The sequence below is a fragment of the Mirounga angustirostris genome, unplaced genomic scaffold (assembly GCF_029215605.1).
Source record: "Mirounga angustirostris isolate CCGP_5_RB_7025 unplaced genomic scaffold, mMirAng1.0.hap1 SCAF_14, whole genome shotgun sequence".
NCBI lineage: Eukaryota > Metazoa > Chordata > Mammalia > Carnivora > Phocidae > Mirounga > Mirounga angustirostris.
Genome location: NW_026991722.1, coordinates 83,483,485 through 83,504,381, shown reverse-complemented (window position 1 = coordinate 83,504,381; position 20,897 = coordinate 83,483,485). Strand labels below are relative to the sequence as shown.

The following is a 20,897-nucleotide window of genomic DNA, read 5'->3' as shown; positions in this document are numbered from 1 at the left end:
AGTCTCTTTCCAATAAGGGGCTACAAGCTAAGGTTATCATTATTCAGTAACTACAACAGCAACACCGACTGAGGGCTTACATCCCAAGCACTGTGCTACTTTCATCACATTAATACTCACAAAACCTCAACGAAGACAGGATAACTACTCTTATCTCACTCTACAGACAAGGAGATTGAAGCACAGAAGTTAGGAGCTTGCCTAAAGTCACAAAGCCAGCAAGTGATGGACCCGAGATCCAAGGTTAAGTCTCTCTAAATGTTAACACTTACTAATTTAAGGAATATATTAGTCTTATATTTCTCTCAGCTTCTCATCAGGGAGGGACAGAGGGAGATATCATAGGATGAACACTGACGTGGCACTGGTCCAGCTGTCCCCTGTGAGGAGACCACGGGGTGGGGTCAACAAGTAATAACAGCAGCCCATCCTCACTGAGCCGCTGATGGATCATTAGCCCCCTTTCCAGGAGAGGACACCAAGGCACAGAGAGGCTAAGGAGCTTGTCAGAGATGAGCTCTGTACCTAATCAGTCTGACCCAGAGTCCGAGTGCTTGAGAGCTGTACTCAGCTCGGCTCCACATATTTATCTAGTGCCTGCCACATGCTAGAGATAGGACAGACCTAACCCCAACTTTCATGCAGCTTTCGGCCTAGCAAATGTAGGTCAGTCAAAGGGAGCTTGAGTATTACCAATAATGTTTGAATTATTTAAAATAAAAATTGGCTTATATACTCTAATTAAAAGGAAATCACAGACTATTTAGTGCGATCTGATTCCAAAGCTTGTCATCTTAATTATCCTACCATATGACCTCCTTAATTTAAGAAAGGTGATAAAACACACAGACACACAAAACCACAGATACAGAACACAGAGACACCAAATTGCATAAAATACATTTATTTCATATCACAGTTAAATACTAGTAACGATAAATTCATTTTACGTAATATTTAGTACTTAATATTATATGAAGTGCTAGTAAAGTGCTAGTAAAGGGGAGAGGCAATTTCAGAGTCAGGCTTGGGTAAACTCTCACCTACACTGTCAAGGTGGTCAGATTTCACCTACTTGAATGACAAAAGGGCTGGAAGCTGGGAAAGCAGAACACTGCAGAAAGAGAAGATTCCCAGAGAGGACCTGAAGGTGGCCTCAGAGAGTGTTAACCCAAAATGAAATAGTTAAAAAACATTTGCGCACGTGCACACGCACACACACTTGCAGGAGGAACCGGATGGAAAGCAGAGCAAAAACTGAACGGTGAGCACTGGATGACACCCTTCAAGGTCACAACAAGAAGTTAAGAATCTTGGTTCTGATCCAGAGAGCTATGAGAACAGCCTGAGGCAGGCAATCTGGTGGTTGAAGCGCTGGGGAAGCACCCCGGTGAGGCCTCATCCGTGGGGACCAAACTAAGAGGAAGTGTGCCCAGAGAAGCTGCTCTGTCGGGGCCCTGATGGGGGCTGAGATGGGCAGGCTGGGAAGAGGGGCCAAAGGGAGGCGGGGCCCTGCAGAACTGGGCGAGCTCTGAGCTCGCACCCGGGGCAGGACCACAAGCCCTTGATAGCAAACACTTAAAAAGCTCTGACGGACAACATGGGCTATGCAAAACAGTGATGGTGGTGGCCCAATCCCAAATGGCAGCACATAGATCTGCGCCACTCACTACTCCAACATCAGCTCGTGTCTTTCCCTAGGAGGCTACCGGAAGGCATCCCTAAAAGTGCATCCCATTCTTTTACATTGAGAGAAACTAGGGAACTCCCAGGAGAAGAAACAACTCCCTCACGTCAAAGGCACAGTCTTCGCTTTCAGAATGACAGAGAAAAACGCCATCACCTGAGGCAGAGCCGATAAACTGGATCTACTAAACTTAGAAATAGTACTTTCCGGGGGTGCCTGGGTGGCTCAGCTGGTTAAGCGACTGCCTCCGGCTCAGGTCATGATCCTGGAGTCCTGGGATCGAGTCCCACGTCGGGCTCCCTGCTCAGCAGGGAGTCTGCTTCTCCCTCTGACCCTCCCCCCTCTCATGTGCTCTCTCTTTCTCTCTCTCATTCTCTCTCTTTCAAATAAATAAATAAAATCTTAAAAAAAAAAAAAATACTACTTTCCGTCTTCTTCTCTATGTACTCAACGCTCTGCTTTGGATTTTATAACATCCCAGAGTATGAAACTAAGTCATCTGATGCAGCAGGTAATGGGCTGAGGACAGGTATTAGCAGGATGCATGGTTTCCCACACTGAACTTCACTAGGAAACAGAGATACTCACGGACTGAAGTTTCTTCTTAGCAGCTTTTGCCAATTCAGACAAATCCAGACTGCTAAGAAAATGTACAAAACCAATAAGCAAATAAATAAAAACCATTTTTATGAGCTCTGTAGAACATTAAGATAGCCAAAGCATCAAGACATTAATTAACAGTTCAGGGACATGGTCAGAAACAAAAATTCTATAGCCCATTAGAGTTAGCGAGAAAACTTTGAACATAAGAACTTGTAGCTTTTAGAAACATCATAGTCATGTAACATTGTACAGAGAAAAATAATCACTGAATAACTAAAAGACAAAAACTATTGACAGTTCATCCCCAGCCCTTTATGTGAGAAGTCACAATTCGTGAAGTATTAAAAAAAAGCATGACAGAAGGAAATATGAAAAGGGCAGAACGTGAAAAACCAGAATAGCAAGATTACATCTGGAATAGCAGCTAATGGTTTCATAAACTCTTGACAGTATCTGTGCAAAGGTAATTGGATAAATAAGGATTTAAAGTTCATCCCTGCAACTGTGAACTCAGTTAACCTCAAAGACCAGGGGTCGGCAGATTATAGCCCATTTCTTTGTTCAGCCCATGAGCTATGCCTGGTTTTTATATTTTTAAGTGGTTTGGGGGAAAAAACCCCAAAGCAAAAGAAAAATATTTCATAACATAGGAAGAATTATATGACATTCACATTTCAGTGCCCAGAAATGGAATTTTCTTGCAACTGATATGCCCTTCATTTACATAATGTCCACGGATGTTTTCATCTACAACTGGCAGAGTTGAGTAGTTGTGACAGAGGCTGTATGGCCCACAAAACCTAAAATACTATCTAGCCCTTAAAAATTCTGCCAATCCCTGTTACAAAGAATATCCTCTCTTACAGTACAGAAATATTCTGTGATATAACCTATAGACACATTATACTGTCACAACTGGCTAAAACCGTGACAATATCACTAACTCCAATGTTACTCATAAATTTGTTACTTGTACTCTTTTAAACTTAAGTTTTACATGGTGGTTTACTTACAGCCGTCTTATTTCCAAATTGTATAGCCATAAAAGAGAAAAATGTATGGGCTCTGTTAAATACAAAGTATAATACACTTAAAACACTATACAACCAAGGAAATAATCGTGACAGATAAAATTGATTGGTATTTCAATGGCCTTACCTGTCTGCCATTTGAGGTATTATAAAGTGCTGTCCATTTTTGTGATCTGAAACAGAAATCAAGCCAAAGTTTTGTTTATATAAATATTGGTAAGATCGATAAAGGAACACCACCATAATTTTCTCAATTTACGTTTTGCAATTAGTAGTTTCCCATAATTACGGATTATTTGGGGGGGGGTGACAGAAGTTGCCAAATTGGCTACAAACTCCTAAGACCTGGCTAGTAGCAAGAATCATATTCCCATTTTTCTTCTGGTACAAAGATCCAGACATCATTAAGCAAAAAGGCTGTGCTCTAACCCTACATTTCCATTCATTCCCAGTATAACTAATGATCTTCAGTCATGGACAAAACTTTTAGGGAGCTAAATTAGCTCAGAGCAGGCTTTTGTCAGCTCTCCATGTGGGATGGGGGAGCACCCTTGGGCTTTGGTGGCTCACCTGCAAATTAATCAATTAGCATAAAACCATCAGGGCTGGGGCAGGTGGTCTTGGCAGATCTGGGTGGGGTTGCCTTCTCCTACAATGCTTACTGACCCAGTCCCAACCTAGCTTCTTGGAGGTTGTTGATCACATGCCACATAATGAAGGCATTATAAACATTCACATATAGGTTTTTGTATAACCATCAGTCTTTATTTCTCTTGGATAAACACCCAGGAATGGGACTGCCCGGTCATGTAGGTATTAGGTAAATGTATATGTAACTTGGTAAGAAACTGCTAGACTTTTTGGCAGAGTAGCTCTATCATTTTGTTTTTCAGCCAGCAATGTAAGAGTTACAGTTGCTTCACACCTTCCCATTCATGTTGTCAGTTTCTTTGGCAGGTTTTTAAATTTTAGTCATTTTAATAGGTGTGTAGCAGTGTCTTTGTGCTTTTGTTTCTCTAATGGCCAATGATGCTGAGCATCTCACTTCATGTGCTTATCTGGCATCTGGATATGGTCTCCGCCCAGTTTGTATTGGGTTGTTTTCTTACTGCTGAGTTTTACATATTTAGGTATAATATTCTGGACCCAAGTCCTTTGTTGGACATGTGATTTCCTAATATCTTCTCCCAGTCTGTGGCTTGTCTTTTCACTCTCTTAATTGTAGCTTTTGCAGAGCAAAAGCTTTCAATTTTGATGAAGTCCAATTTACCAGTATTTTCTTTTACGGATTGTGCTTTTGGTGTTACAACTAAACATTTTACCTAAACCAAGATCACAAAGATCTTCTTCTGTTTTCTTTAGAAGTTTTATACTTTTAGGTTTTACATTTAGATCTATGATCCATTTTGAGTTAGTTTTTATACCAGGTGGGAGGTACTGAAGTTTGTATTTCTGCACAGGGATGTCCAGTTGTTTGAACACCAAATACTTAAAAGACTTTCTTCCTCCACTGAATTGCTTTTGCAACTCTCAAAAAATCAACTAAACATATTTGTGTGGGTCTATTTCTGGATTCTTTCTACTGTTTCATTGACTTGTATGTCTGTCTCTTCTCCATAACCATGGTCTTGAGTTCAGCAGAGCTTTACAGCAAGAGTTAAAATTGGGTGGTGTGATTCTGCGCACATTCTTCTTCTTTTGCAAAACAGTCCCATTCTAGGTCCTCTGCTTTTCCATGTAAATTAAAGAATCAGCACATCTATGTCCACAAGAAAATCCTTGAATTAATTTTACAAGTCAATTTGTGGAGAATCGACTCTATTGAGTATTCCAACCCATAAACACAGTTCTCTTCCACTGATTCAGGTCTTCCTTGATTTCTTTCAGCAGCATTTTGTAGTTTTCAGCATGCCGATCCCATGAATATTTTGTCAGATTTATACCTAAGCATCTAATTTGGAGCTATTACAAATGGTATTGTTTTTCTAGCTTGTTTCCAATTGTCCATTGCTAATCTATGGAAATATGATTTATTTTTTATTGTTTCCCTTATATCGTGCAACCTTGCTAAACTCAGTTATTAGTTCTAAGAATGTTATTGTAGATTCCTTGGGGTTTTCTACATTGAAACCATCTTATTTATGATTAGTTGTATCTCTTGCATTTCAATCTGTATGCCTTTTATTCTTCTTCCCTTATGGCACTGGTTAGGATTTCCAGTGCAATGCTGAACAGGAATGGTAGGAGTGGACATCCTGGCCTTGTTCCTGATATTCAAGCAAAAGCATTCAATGCTTCATCATTAAGGATGATGTTAGCTGTGGGTTTCTACAGATACTCTTTATCAGGTTAAGGAAGTCCCTTCTATTCCAAGTTTGCTAAGTTTTTTCTTATCATGAAGGAATGAATGCTGAATTTTATTAAATGCTTTTTCTGTATCAACTGGTAAGACTGATGGTTTTCTTTTTCTAGTCTGTTAATATGATGAATCACATTGATTTTCACATATTTAGTTTTAGCATCTGGAAACCCTACTTGATTATGATATATATATCATATATATGGATTCAATCTGTTAACATTTTGTTGAGGATTTTGGTGTCTATGTTCACAAGGGCTATTTTTTTGTGCTATCTTTGCTGGGTTTGGTATCAGGGTAATGGTGGCCTCACAAAATGACTTCAGAAATGTTCCCTACCTTTTTATTTTCTAAATACCATATAGAATTGATGTTATCTCTTCTTCAAATGTTTGGTAGAATAGTCTCATTTTATGTGCAAAACTTGAAATGCGAATTCCTAACACTAAGAACCATATTTGCAGGGGGCGCTTGGATGGCTCAGTCGTTAAGCATCTGCCTTTGGCTCAGGTTGTGATGCCAGGGTCCTGGGATCGAGCCCCACATCGGGCTCCCTGCTCCACGGGAAGCCTGCTTCTCTCTCTCCCACTCCCCCTGCGTGTTCCCTCCCTCACTGTCTCTCTGTCAAATAAATAAATAAAATCTTAAAAAAAAAAATCATAACAGCAAAGCTAGCAAATCACATGAGTCATAAAACATATCTGTTGAACTGTTACATGGCAACACCACTTCAACTAGTTCACAGTACTTACCAGTGAAGTCATCTGGGTTGGGTTTTCTTTAATGGAATACTTTAAAGTACAAATTCAAATCCTTTAAAATGTAATATTATGTATTTACATTATCTCTTTCTTCTTGGGTAGGTGGTTGGTAGTTTGTGGCTTTCAAGAAATTGGTTCATTTTATCTAAGTTGTTTAATTTGTGTGCACAGTTATTTATAATACGGCTAGACATTTCTCAATTTCATTGATTTTTTTTTCAAAGAATCAGCTTTTGGTTTCATTGATTTCTCTCTGTTTTCCTTTTTCAATTTCATTGATTTCTGGTCTTATCTTTATTATTTCCTACCTTCTGCTTGCTTGGGTTTATTTTACTCATCTTTTTGGATGAGTAAGCAGTAAGAAACTCATAGTTTCTTAAGGCGAAAGCTTAGGTTGAGGATTTGAGACCTTTCTTGTTCTTTTTAAGGTTTTTATTTATTCATTCGACAGAGAGAGAGAACAAGCACAAGCAGGGGGAGCGGCACACAGAGGGAGAAGCAGGCTAACTGCTGAGCAAGGAGCCCGAGGTGGGACTTGATCCCAGGACGCTGGGATCATGACCTGAGCTTAAGGCAGACGCCTAACCAACTGAGCCACCCAAGCATCCCGACATTTCTTGTGTTCTAATGTAAGAATTTAATACTCTAAAATTTCCTCTAAGCATTGCTTTAGCTGCATCCCATATTAATTTCCCTTGAGATTTCCTCTTAGACCCATGGATTATTTAGAACTGTGTTGTTAGGGGCGCCTGAGTGGCTCAGTCGTTAAGCGTCTGCCTTCGGCTCAGGTCATGATCCCAGGGTCCTGGGATCGAGCCCCGCATCAGGATCCCTGCTCAGCGGGAAGCCTGCTTCTCTCTCTCCCACTCCCCCTGCTTGTGTTCCCTCTCTTGCTGTGTCTCTCTCTGTCAAATAAATAAATAAAATCTTAAAAAAAAAAAAAAAAAGAACTGTGTTGTTAATTTCCAGGCATTTGAGTATTTTCCAGTTATAGTTTTATTATTTTTTACTAACTTAATTCCATTATGGTCAGAGAATATACTCTGTAAGATTTTAGGTTTTATTTCTTTTAGATTGGCTAAGCTTTGTTTTATAACCCAGGATATGGTCTATCTTGGTGAATGTTCAACATATACTTGAAAGGAATGTGTATTCCAATAATGTTGGGTAGAGCACAGTATAAATGTCAACTAGATGCAGCTGGTTGATGGTTTGGTTCCAGTCTGCTATCCTTGCTGATTTTCCTCTTTTAAATTTTATTTTATTTCTTTTAAGAAGTCTCCACGCCCAATGTGGAGCTTGAACTCACGACCCCGAGATCAAGAGTCACATGCTCTATCAACTGTACCAGCCAAGTGTCCCATATATCCTTGCTGATTTTCTATCTACCAGTTCCATCTATTACTAAATGAAGACTGCTGAATATACAAGAATTGTGGATTTGACCTTTTCTCCTTTTAGTTCTATCAGAATTTGCTTCATGTAGTTTGAAACCCTGTTGCTAGGTGTGTACACATTTAGAATTGTTACGTCTTGGAAAATTGACTCTTTCATCACCAAGTTATGTCCCTCTCTATCCCCGCTAATTTTCTTTGCCCTCAATGTCTACTTTGATATTAACATAACCATTTTAGATTTCTTTTACTGTGTTTGCAGGATATATCTTTTTATACCTTTCTGCTTTTAACTTACCTCTATCGTTATATTTAAAGTGGGTTCTTGTAGACAGCATATATTTATTACGGCTCATTTTTTTGTCTTAAATCCGTTCTGACAATTTCTGCTTTTTATTTCGTATATTTAAGATCATTAACATAACATTTAATGTAATTATTAATATGTTTGGATTTAAGTATGATTTTATTTAGTTTCTGTTTGGGCCTCGGGTTTTTGTTCCTCTTTCTCTCCTTTTCTCTTTTTTTGGAATGTTTTGAAGTATCTTTTGTTATTTGAGTAATTTTTAACATCTCATTTTATCTCTAGAGGTTTTGACTACCTATCATTGTATAGTCTGTTTTTAAGGGTTGTACTATGCATTATAGTATACACAATCTTTTAGTCTACTTAGAATATTTCACCATCTTAAGAAGAATATAAAATCCTTACCTCCACATTTCTTTTACCTGCTCCCCTTTTATGTCATCCTTACCAAATACATCACACTGACATATGCTGAAAACCCCACCAGACAAGCATTAAACTGTCTCATATCTCAAAGAACTTAGGAGGAAAACTGTCTATTATATCTATCCAGATATTTATCATTTCAGTTGCTCTTATTTCACTCAAGTTCCAGATTCCCTCTGGTATCACTTCTCTTCTACCCAAAGAACTTTCTTTCACATTTCTGTTAGAACAACTAGCTCTCTTCAACTTAAAATGTCTTTATTTTGCCTTCATTCCTGAAGTCTATTTTCACTGGAAGAGGAATTCTGAACTGATAGTTCTTTTCTTTCAGGACTTTAAAAAAATTGTTCTATTTCCTTTTCAACTCCACTGTTTCCAATTAAAATCCACAGTCATTCAAACAACTGTCTTTTCATATATTGTCATTTTTTTCCTTGGCTGCTTTCAAATGTTTTGTCTTTGGTTTTCAGCACTTTGATTTTCATGTGTCTGAGTAAGGATTTCATGGAGTTTATCCTATTTGGGATTCTCTGAGCTTCTTAAATCTGAAGTCTATGTCTTTTGCCAAATTTAGAGTTTTGAACCCATGTTTCTTCAAATATTTTTTCTGCACCAAGCTTTCTGATCTCTTTCTGGGAGTCTGAGGATACAAACATGACCTTCTGATATTGTCCCATAGGCCCCTGGGCTCTGTGTTCAGTTTCTTTTTCCTCTTACTCTTCCTTCTCTCTGTTGCTCAAACTGGGTAATTTCTAGTGATTTATTTAAATTCATTGACTCTTTTCTTTGTCATCTCCAATCTGCTATTAAGCCCACCCAGTGAGTTTTAAAATTTTAGTTATTGTATTTTTCAGTTCAGCATTTCTATCTGGGTCTGTTTCTCTGCTGAGACCTTCTATATTTCTATTTGCTTCAAGAATGTTCACACTTCTCAAAGCATGATGTTACTATCTGTTTTAGTCTTTGTCTGATAATTCCAACATCTGTGTCATCTGGGGTTGGCATTTGTTGACTACCTGTTCCCCTGCAAGTCTTTGGGATTTTCCTTGTTCTTCCTCCATCAAGTAATTATAGTTGATATCCCAGACATTCTGAGTATTATGTTGTGAGATGCTGAGTCTTCTTTAAATTCTGTGGAGAATGTTAATATTTTTCTTTTAGCAGGCACCTGACCAGGTTAGGCTCTGCCTCCTGGGCCAAGTGGTGAGAGAATAGATAAATAAAAGCAATCAGGATTCTCCTCACGCTTTTAGTCAGAGATTTAGGCAGCTCTGCGGCCGCTGCTGCAGCCACACGATTGCCTAGGGGCTAGGGTGGGGGAAAAGGAAGAGGAGGAAAAAAAAACCTCAGGGGAATCCCCCAATTCTCTGTCTGTAGGATCCCATTTACTGCTCCGTAGACCAGACAGAGAAGGCTTCTTTGCACCTGCTATATAGTTCCAGATTTCAGGCTATCACAAAAGCCGTATCAGAAGTAAAATAAACAGGACACTCACCACCAGCTTGATGGTACTTTGAGTTCCCTAATCCACCAGGCAGAGTCCTTAGATAGCTACTCCATGCTTTTGGTCCAGGGTTTTTCATTTTATTTAGCAGGAAACAAAGGGTGGGGTGTCCTTACCCCACCTCACAGGGAACTGGAATCACACCAGAGGCTCTTAACTCCATCATACAACCGGGTTAGGGAACCACTGTACAGGTGTATGTGGATATTCTCATTAGGGATTGGTAAACCTTCTGCAAAGGGCCAGACAGTAAATATTCTTTGCTTTGTAGCCATATAGTCTTTGTTGCAACTACTCAACCTACTCTTTCCTTCCCTTCTCTCTCTCTCTCTTTCTGTAATCTCTGCACCCAATGTGGGGCTCAAACTCATGACCCCAAGATTAAGAGCCACATGCACTACCGGCTAAATTAGCCAGTTCTGCTCTAGTAGTATGAAAACAGCCAAACAATATGTAAACGAATGGGCATGGCTATCTTGCAACAAAACTTTAAACAAACAGGTGACAAGCTAGATTTGGCCCACAGACCATGGTTTGCTGACCCCAGTTCTACTTCATAAATAAACCTGGCTAATGGCAAAATTCATTTTTGGACTCTTTTCCATTCCTGAGATAGCAGAATTCTTCAAATAACTACGTAAGTTATTGCTCTGCTCTTCTACTCCTAGTCCCATTATGCACAAGAACTATGGTGCATATTCAATTTTAGTTCAGTTATGCTCTTTGATTCCTGAAATAGCTACTCCTCTGGAGCTAAAGTCTTAAAAACTAAAATTCAAGGAGTTTTGACTGACCTTATACCTTTCACATATAACTGAAAATGCTACAGTTATCTCAAATAAAAATCCTTATTTGCAATTTTCTTAAGGATATGTTAAAGGAGAGATCTTGGGTAACTGTGTTCCAACTTGTTTTTTGAGAGGCTGACTGAAGGTGCAGAGAGACTGCTGTCCTTTCACTTACCTGGTTTCCTGCCACAGAGATAGAAGGCTAGTCTGTCAGTCAGCTCATACTGTATTTCTACAAGGCGTTCTGCCAGCTCATGGTGCCCTCCTTGCCTACCAAGAGAAAACAAAGTACCATTTATATTCCTCCCCAGTCACTGGCTCTAGAATAAAAAAGTACAGAGATGGCTTCCAAGACACCTGAGCAATTTACCAAAGGTGACTTCTTAGAATAATCAACCTTTTGTGTGAGGTAAACTGTCAAGGTCTTCTTTGATTCCCACCTTTATAAACTGTTTTCACAATCTGAACTACCCCCTTCCTTTATTAATTTACAGAACAGAATACTTAATAAGGAAATGAAGGATTATGGGAGAGATAAAGAGTAACTTCATCTAATGAGGTAGAAAATAAAATTAATAAATGGTCTAGAGTGGAGGTTCTCAAAAATTAACTAAAGTGCTTTAAAAAACACGTAGATATCCAGGCCCCAACCTTGGGAATTCTGAATCAGTAAGAATGGGATGAGTGTGAACGTCAATATTTTGAAGAAGGTCTTTCCCCTAGAGGCTCCTGATGCAGCCAGTATGATTCTGGATGAGAGTTTAGTAACCACTTCGAGGTTTGTAATTCAGGGAGAGACAGACCAACAGAATGCACAGCTCATACCTGTAGCTACTTTCACCTCCTTAAACTTCAATTTACGTAACAGAAAACATGAGGTTTGCCTTTCCTCATTAATGAAGTAAATACTTAAGCTGCTTGAAATCTTTTTAGTAACCAGGGACATAAATAAATTATCACATTGAGAGACTATAATATACGCAAGGTACACATGAGGAAACTCCAAGGTAAGTGATAATAAGTACCACGTACTGAGGGCTCTCTTCCCCTTAAAAGCTGAAGTCTAGTTTCTGCCACTTTCTCTTCCCACCATTCAAGACACTACAAGATATTCCACCGACCTACCACACATTTGATTTCTGAGATATGTATCTCAGAACAGCTGTGAAATCAGGAAGTATGCTACAATTGATGGTACATCATCATTTAATCGGCCAAGTTGTTCTCATGTGAGATAACTGATGACCTGTACTGTCAGTGGAGTCTCAGATCCAGGAAATACTATATTCCTCAATACCTCAAGATCTTATTATTCCCAGACACACTCTGCTCTATCCAGTAAAGTCCTCTGCTGTGCTGAATATGCCCTGTCCATCTCTCCCTCCTGCACTTAAATCATGCCTTTCTTTTTCACTTAGAATGCCTTAGCTCCTCCTTCACATACCCAAATCCAACCCATTTTTCAAAGATCAACTAAAGAAGTTTCTGACTGACTTAGGCCACAAAGAAGAAACCTTACAAATGCCTTTTAAGACCAGTTATCCTTTTTGGCAATGAATTCCACATTATCTTGCCTCATTTAACTCTTTCATGCATGTATGAATCATCTCCTCCATAAGAGAAGAAATTCTGGGACGGCACAGTTTTGGCATTTCACCCATTTTATCCGCTGCAGAATAGAGTGCTTTGCAGTTGATAAAAAGTTAATCTGGAAAAAGAAGGAAAGATGAACCATCCTCTATCGTTTAAATGATATTCAAGACTAACTTATGGATTTTTTTTATTTTTCCAGCATTTCACAGTTTTTAAACCAAGAAGAAACTTAAAAGAATTTTACAGCATGCACTCAAACGTCTGCTGCCTAAAACCTACAATTAACATTTTACTATTACTTGTTTGATTGCCTACCTATCTGTACAGATCTGTTTTTAAGTTCAAGCAATGACTAAACATATTAAGAAACTGAGGAGTGGGTTTTGCAATTCTTGATACTTGCTTTGGACTCTGCCTATGGCTCAAATGCCATTGCTTTAGAAGTCATGTGAAAGACTGGAAGCTAAGCACACTCGTTAATGGTTCTACCTCCTCTGACTTTGCCAGGCTCTGAGCTCATATGTATTTGAAATGTCTTCATCTGCAAAATGATAGGATGGTAAATCCTTAACTTAAAGGGATTAAATGTTAATACACAATATAGCCACCTAACAATGAATCATACCCAGCATAAATAATCCCTAACCAAGGCAGTGACAAGGATCTAGGTCTCTCACCTCGCATAATCCACAGGAGTTTTTCCACTAGAATCCTGTGTGCCTGGGTCTGCTCCATATACTGCCAGTAATTCCGCCTGTAAAATCTGCCCTGCTTTGGAGGCAACGTGGAGTGGGGTGTTTCCTTTTTCCTGAGAAATATTAATAAAAGTAGACAAAAAAGCAAATTAAATAAAACTAAAGGCTACACAAACACAACCCACTTAGTTTCAATTTAATATCTGAATCAATTCATGCTTTCCTCACAGGGTGAAAGAAGTTGGCCTGTGCTCCTAAAGATAATAGCCTCAAACAGGTTTCAAGATTCCCCGTTCTCACGCTTGAGTGGAGTTGCTGAAAAACACAAACCAAAAAAATATCTGTTAAAAGAGTAAAGAATGGTATACCAGAGCTGCTGGCAGGTCATTTTAGTATACGTTATATTAGTAACAATCAATATTCATTTAGCTCAGTAAGGTGGAAGCAGCACTCTCTCCCTCACTGGTCACAACTACCCCTGGGCTCTAAGGTGGGGCCAGGTCTACTTTACCGATAAGGAAACAAGGGCTGGGAAGGCCGATCCACCCAGATGCATGATTTGTCTAAGTGGCACAACCAGACCTGAAGTGAGAGGCGGTATGAGAAGGTCGGTGAACGGACTCTGAAGTCTCAAAGACCTGAAGTTCAAACCATACACCCTTCAAGTTGTGTGACCTTGTGGAAGTTCTTTAAGCAATCTGAACCTTAGTCTTCTCAGCTCTAAAATGGTGATAACAATGCCACCTATTCACAGGGTTGCTGTAGGGAGTCGATGATAGAACAAAGTGCTTAGCATGGAGCCTGGTACACAGGAAATGCTCAAAGAATACAGCTGCTGTTATTATAATCATTATTATTTGTTATTATTGAACCTAGGGCTTTAGGGCTGCATATCCCACACTGTGTACTACAGGATTCTGCCTTATAGCATACCCTCTCCACCATTCTTGGCCTTGTATACAATACTTTAACAAAGTCTTACAGGGTGGGAAAAAGGCCTGTGTATATCAAACTCTGTACCACTGCAGAGAAGCTCTTACACATGCAGAAGATGAACTTCTTTTCTTCAAGTCTAACCCAGAATTGTCCAAGATGCAATAACCATTATTGTAAGAATACAGAAATCTACTCCAACATCTATATCCACATCCTATTTTTAAAATTAATGTATTTAATATTTTTAAGTTGTGGTAAAAAACCCATGCCAAGCCTTATTAATTAGCAGAAGTAACAGTTATATATATTCTGTGTAAAGTTTAAAATTCTGATTGTGAGTGCCCATGCTCTGTGTGAACATTTCCTAAGGAGTAGTGCTTTAAAAATAAAGATGCGTATTTTTCCTGGCATCTCTCAAAAACATGCAAAGGCCCACATAAAGAAAACCATCTACTCATTTTACAAGTATAATAAAGAATCCCAAGCACTACAGCTTTGAGTCATCCTGCTTCCTGAAGATCCTACTCAGTATGCAGCCCAGAAACCTAAAGAAGTCCCTCGAACTCCCTAGTCCCTTCTAGAAACAAACTCAAGGATGGTTCCTATTTCAAAGTTAAACAAAAAACTTACAGAAATATAATTTTAAAACCATATCTGAAGAACACAAATCACCTTCTAGATACATACTTATTTTTCCTCTTTGCCCTTTTACCTCCACTAACATGAATGGCTGCCATTTGAACTAAAAGTAAAGATGAAACCAACTGCAAAAAAGGCTGTTATTAATTATTTAGAGTACAGAAAGTTTTTGTTTTTTCTTTTCTTCCTCAAGTTTTTTTCAAACAAAACAATATACTGTTTCATCCAGCAATTTTAGGATTTTATTTTATTTTTTTTTTTTAAAGATTTTATTTATTTATTTGAGAGAGAGAGTGAGAGAGCACGAGAGGGGGGAGGGTCAGAGGGAGAAGCAGACTCCCTGCTGAGCAGGGAGCCCGATGTGGGACTCGATGTGGGACTCGATCCTGGGTCTCCAGGATCATGACCTGAGCCGAAGGCAGTCGCTTAACCAACTGAGCCACCCAGGTGCCCAGTTTTAGGATTTTAAAAAGTGTGACCCACCTTGCTAAGGTCTTTGGCAGTCACGCTGTCATCATCCCTGCAAGGCAAGCGATGGACAAACGCTAACATCTGATACTTGGCTCTGATGAATTCCGCTTTATTAGGACTGGTTCGAGGGAAAAAAAAAAAAAAGAAAAGTTTACTTGCAGTGCAGATGTAACATTCCCCATTCTTTAGGCTGTAAAAAGAAGAGGAAGTGACCCGTATCCCCTACTTGAGAAGAAAATGAACAATAGTGAATAAGTTCCAGCAGGAATTTAAGACCTGAAGTCTCAAAATGTCAATTAGTCATTCTAATGGCCAGGATTGCAGAGTACTTGCTTTTTAGAGCCTCTCTCTTTTCTTTGTACTTTTCTTAACTGACCTAGCAGCCTTGTGAGGAAGCAGCATTACATCCCATCCTACAGGTGAGGCATCAGGCAAACTGGAGCCCAGAACTGAGATTTCTGGTCTGACTGCCTCTTGTCTGAGCACTTAAGCTTAAATCTGATTACACAAACAGCCTCCAAGCTTTAGTCTCAAACTGGAGAAGCCACTGACTCGTGCTGTGCAACCATGCAAAAGAGATGGTTCTGTGCCCGGCCTTGTTCTGCATTTCTAATAGCGAAGGGCTCAATGCACAACTGGAGTGTAACCACCTCCTGTGCCGCCTTGTGGAGGCTGGTCCAAAGTAGCTGCACTCCTTTTAGTGGGCCCCATGGGTTATGAAGAAATAAAAGTATTTATAAACATTCCACTCACTGTACTTTATCCTGTGGATTAGCTTTACGTCTTCCGCTCATAATAGAGGCAGGGTCCAGCAAAGAATGCTCCCATATAGAATTAGCACCATTATTATACAAGGTTTCAACCATCTAAAACCAAGCAGTATAAAATCATATTTTAATTTCTTTCCACAAATATTCACTGGAAATTGCAGTGACTGAACTGGGAAAACCAAGCCCTACTGCAAATATCAGCATGATGGGGATGTCCTACAAATCATTGCTTTCTGATTCTAGAATGAGAAAGATGAACCTTATATGCAGGATTCAGGTCTGACCAGAAGGATGGCTAAGTACCTAAAAGAGTTTGATTAAACTGTTCTTACAGATTATGAAGGAAGAGCACTTCAACACTTTGGGGCAGTGTTTCCCAAGCCTGATCATTCAAATACTATTTTCAAGATTCTTAACAACCCATGTACTGTCTAGACTTTCTAACTAAGATTTTCCTTTAAAGCCACTCGCTTTTTAAAAACTTTTACTAGCAATTACAGCCTGATGTGCTAGTTAAAGTTTTCCTATAAACATTAAAATAATGTAACTATTAAAATAAATATTTGAGTATTACCTACATCTGTCTTGAGTGGTTCATGTGCCATACTTTCGGAATTGTTCTTTTAGGGTCAAGCCTGGCATTTTAAACTACTCATCTCTGGACTTTCTTCAGGCCCTATAATGAAATCTGTAAACAGAGACCTGAGAGCAGTAAACACCCACTTTCACATGTGAAGGAGCTGTTAGAAACTTCTGAGCAAAAGTTATTAATAAACCATACTTCCCAATTTCATTTCAAAGCATGACTCCTGACACAGCCCCATCTGTTTGTTTCCCATTGGTGGAGACACTGTCATATCAGAGACCCAAACCCACTTGTTTTGGCCCGCTGGTTTATATAGGCAAGTTTAAGGGACATGTTGAGCAGCTGCCACAGATCTAGTAAAATATGTACTCAAGACAAGTGAAGGCGAAACACATGCTTAATTCTGACTTCCAAATAGAACTTGAAGAATGCACCCCAAAATAGAAGTACAGGTGACATGACATTCGACCCCAAATAAAACAAAGAGCTCACTTGACACTCAGCAGGGTGTTGGGCACTCAATCGAAACATGTCAACCCAATCTGGTGTCTAATTGGTAACAAGAATTTCAAGAAAACTTAAATCAGATGTTTCTGAGATTTTTGAGGAGGAATCTCAGTCCATGCTTCCATCAAAGCAGGAAACGTAAGGAAAATTTACGGCCATCCCACCCTGAGTGCGCCCGATCTCGTCTGCTCTCAGAAGCTATCTATGCAGGGTCGGGCCTGGTTAGTACTTGGATGGGAGACTGCAGCTTTCAGAAACATTTATTGTGGTATATGGAAAAGACAGACTGTTTAAGAACAATTTCAGTCCAGAAAGTCAGCAGTGAAACGTTACCAAGAAATTTTAGGAATTATTTTTCTATCTATAATTGAGCTTTTGGGACAAGATTTATTTGTTAGGAGGGGAAAAAATCTTAAATGAGGAATTCAGTTCTTACATACAGCACTAACAGGCACAGCACCTCTGTTCAGGTACGATTCAAACATTTTTGTAAGATTTAAGTATAGTACGAGAAATTTTAGTTGCTAAAACTATGAACCCTAAAAGCTCAAGTTACAAACCATGAGAATTCTTACTCTTTACCTGCAGCAACGTGGGAGGCCACGGTGTGTGTTTAAGATGCCTTACTTGAGAGATGTGGCGCCCTAGGCTCCGATGGACACTGCAGCACTCGTCACATATAAAAGTCCCCCTATTTACTGATGCCCAGGAAGGATCTGGAAAGAAGAATGACATCTCAGTGGCGTGGATACCAGGTGGCTGCTATACTGCCAGATGGCCAAAGATGACTGAGGTTTGGTTTTTCAAAAAAACAAGACATTCCTGTTCTGTTAGAATGCTAGTCAACATACCAAGCTGGTGAGCCTGTCTGATGATACCACCTATCTTGGCTGATTGGGTACCACATTAATGGAGATTAAACACATGAGCTGAAGTCCTAAATAAGCAATTGTCTCCTTTCTGGTCCAGGGCCACAGTCTGTAGCCCTAAACCACCTCAGATGCATGCTCCTTCACTCAACAAAGAGAAGCAAACTGAGAGGGTATGGATGAAACATTTCAAACCAATCTCCACAAACAGTAAGATAACATAGCCGTGTCAGTGAATAATCCACAAAGCATGATCTAAATTAAATGCTGAAGAGACTGCTATCCTAATCTACTGCTGTACCTCTGCATGGCTCTAGGCTTGGCAGAAAGCTGCAAGCAACACAACAACAAAACTGCTTGGCTGTGGTGGCTCAGAGGACACACTGAGGAACCTGGCCTTCTCTGCTAGAAAATGTTTTATGACATCCATTAGTCATTTCAAATAAACTGCTGAGTCCCACCTTGCAACTGATCTGAACGAACAGAAGCTGGAGTAACAGCAGCTTCAAAGAGGCAAAGATGTAAAATAAAAGTGAGTAATATTTGTGGTGCGTGTACAATACTTTTTCCCCATGAAGTCCCATGGAGCTTCAGCAGACATCCTTTGAGACAAGGAATAATTCACACTTGGTAAGCAGTGAGAATAATCCACACTGGGCCAGTAAACTGAACACATACTTAGAAATCCCAGATAAAAACGGACTTTCTACATTTTGTCAGACTCACAATGGGGTGACAATAGGTACCACTCAAGCTGCCTGGTCTAAGAGCTATATTTAGAAATTCTTCAATGTCCACAAAAATCTCTAAAATGCATGTACACCATCTTTACCATTTTTAACAGTTTATTCAAATCCTTTCCAACCATATAATGAAAAGTTATGAGATTTCAATCAGAGACAAATCCTGGGAGTCAAGGGTGTGGTGGTTGAGAGGGTGGCTCTGGAGACAAGCAGTCCAGGGTTGGAACCCCAACTCTGCCACTTCCAGCACAATGATCTCAGGTAAGTTATTTTTTGAGCATCGTCAGCATGGATCAAATGGGAATAACAGCATAGCTCAGAGTAGGGGGCATTTATTATAAAGGGTAAAGTTCTTTGCATATAGTAAGTACTCAGTAATGTCAGCTGTTATAACTTTTCTAAATTATTTTCTAAGTACCGTTCGGATATTTTCAAGGGGTCGCTGAAATTCTTGACAACTGGAAAAGGTTTTTGATTGTCAATACTTAAGACACCAACTGTTCCAGGTGAACACTATTACTATAGTGAAAAATCTCAAGTGGAGTTTTCAGGTAGTTGAGCTCAGAGAACCATCTATTTAAAATAAACTAGATTTGGGGTACCTGGGTGGCTCATTTGGTTTAGGGACCGACTCTTGATTTCAGCTCAGGTCATGATCTCAGGGTCGTGAAATCAGGCTCCACACTCAGCACGGGGTTGAGTCCACTTGGGATTCTCTCCCTCCCTCTGCCCCTCCCCGTGCTTGTGTAGGAACATGCACGAGTGCACACTTGCTCTCTCTCAAAATAAAACAAAACCTTTAAAATGAAATAGATTCATTAAAAAAAAAAAGTAAAATATTTGCTAGGATGTGATCATGGTTAAATGTTTGCATGAAATAAAACAGAAACAAAATAATTCAATGAAGTATAATTCTGTACTACTGTGCTATTCTGAAATGCGAAGACTGAAAACATCAAGATCAAAGATCCCTGCAAAGATACATAAGAACACTGCTTTTTGTAGTTTGGTACTCATACTACTACTTAAAAAAAAAAACAAACTTTTGAAGCATAGCTTTGGTTTTCACATATCATTCAGAGGATTCACTGTGTTCCCGGAGAAAATTAAATAGGAGTGAGACACATTAAGCAAGGTTCTGAATTACTTTAACATCATGGATCAGAATCCCATAGAAAAAATATTAGAATGTTCACAACACAGTAAAATCAAAATCGAGCTCATACAAATGACGTTGGGTGAAACCCTTCCAGTTTACCTAAATGTTCTATGCTGGGGCTTCTTACCCAGACTCCAGGAACACCACAAATGGACCTCAGAAATGTCTGTGACCCCATTAAGAAATTATGAGCTCTGTATGAAAAAGTGACTACACGTGCATTTTCTGGGGAGAAGGCCTCAGCAGTCATCAGCACCTTTAAAGGACCCCTACGAGAAAGAGGTAACTCTTTGGGGCTCTGCAGAAAAGGCAGCACAAATTCCTAGCTGCTCAAGTTCACACACATTTCAAGGTAGCCTAATTATATTCAAAACAGGAAGGAAATGACTCAAGTCTCTGTAGATTAGGCATTTGAGACAACAACAAAAATGATACAATGGAAGAGAGAATGTTCTGAAATATGCACGAAATGCTGCAGAAGGGCAAGACAGTCATTAGTGTGGCAATGGTGAAGCAGTTTTCCTTTGTCCCCTACCACCTAATGAGTGAAGAATACACATTCCAAGAGGAAGTCTGAATCTAGACTCATGTGAATCAAACACATCACAGAAAGTTCAACTGAAAACAAGTAAGAAAATAAGGAAGTGGAACAAATAACATTTGCAGAGAATACGATGGAGTCTGTATAACCCACACTTTCTTGAGGTCCTCTTTTTCAACTCCTCTACCCCCTGCCCCATCGCAAAGGAAACTGGTAATCCCACTTGCACACTACACAGGCCATGAAAGAACCACATAAGGTTATCACAGTACTTATTTAAAATCGGTCTTCATATAACAAGATGAAGTTCAGAACAGTTGCAAAAACACTAGGGTTCAATGATTTAATTATGATGGTTAATTGGACTTTATTGTAACCAAAGTCATCATCTTACCTTTGAACTACTTCAAATTTCAAAGCAGGTTAACCCAAGCACCAAGAAAAGCACAGAGACCTGTCAATTCAGTTTCAATTGCTAAAATGGATCTGAACTCTAAATCTAAAAACTCTAAATCCCTTATGCAAGGG

At 39.4% G+C, this 20,897-nt stretch overlaps 1 protein-coding gene across 16 annotated transcripts in view; it reads right to left on the bottom strand.

The window, feature by feature from the left end:
- GIT2 (GIT ArfGAP 2) overlaps nt 1-20,897 on the bottom strand; it is a 49,337-nt gene that overhangs the window by 27,271 nt on the left and 1,169 nt on the right. For 13 of the 16 annotated variants that reach the window (XR_010407434.1, XM_064578523.1, XM_045870440.3 and 10 more), the window contains exons 2-9: nt 17,640-17,773; nt 15,948-16,060; nt 15,207-15,312; nt 13,377-13,463; nt 13,131-13,261; nt 11,036-11,130; nt 3,449-3,494; nt 2,276-2,327 (exon numbers count right to left, since the gene is read on the bottom strand). Coding sequence is in view for 15 of the 16 variants with exons in the window: in XM_064578523.1 (XP_064434593.1) it covers nt 2,276-2,327; nt 3,449-3,494; nt 11,036-11,130; nt 13,131-13,261; nt 13,377-13,463; nt 15,207-15,312; nt 15,948-16,060; nt 17,640-17,773 (764 nt within the window). In the remaining variant the exon portion in view is untranslated. Of the gene's footprint in view, nt 1-2,275; nt 2,328-3,448; nt 3,495-11,035; nt 11,131-13,130; nt 13,262-13,376; nt 13,464-15,206; nt 15,313-15,947; nt 16,061-16,538; nt 16,667-17,639; nt 17,774-20,897 lie in introns of those variants that run through there. The other 3 variants (XM_064578522.1, XM_045870441.3, XM_045870443.3) reach the window with 2 other exon arrangements.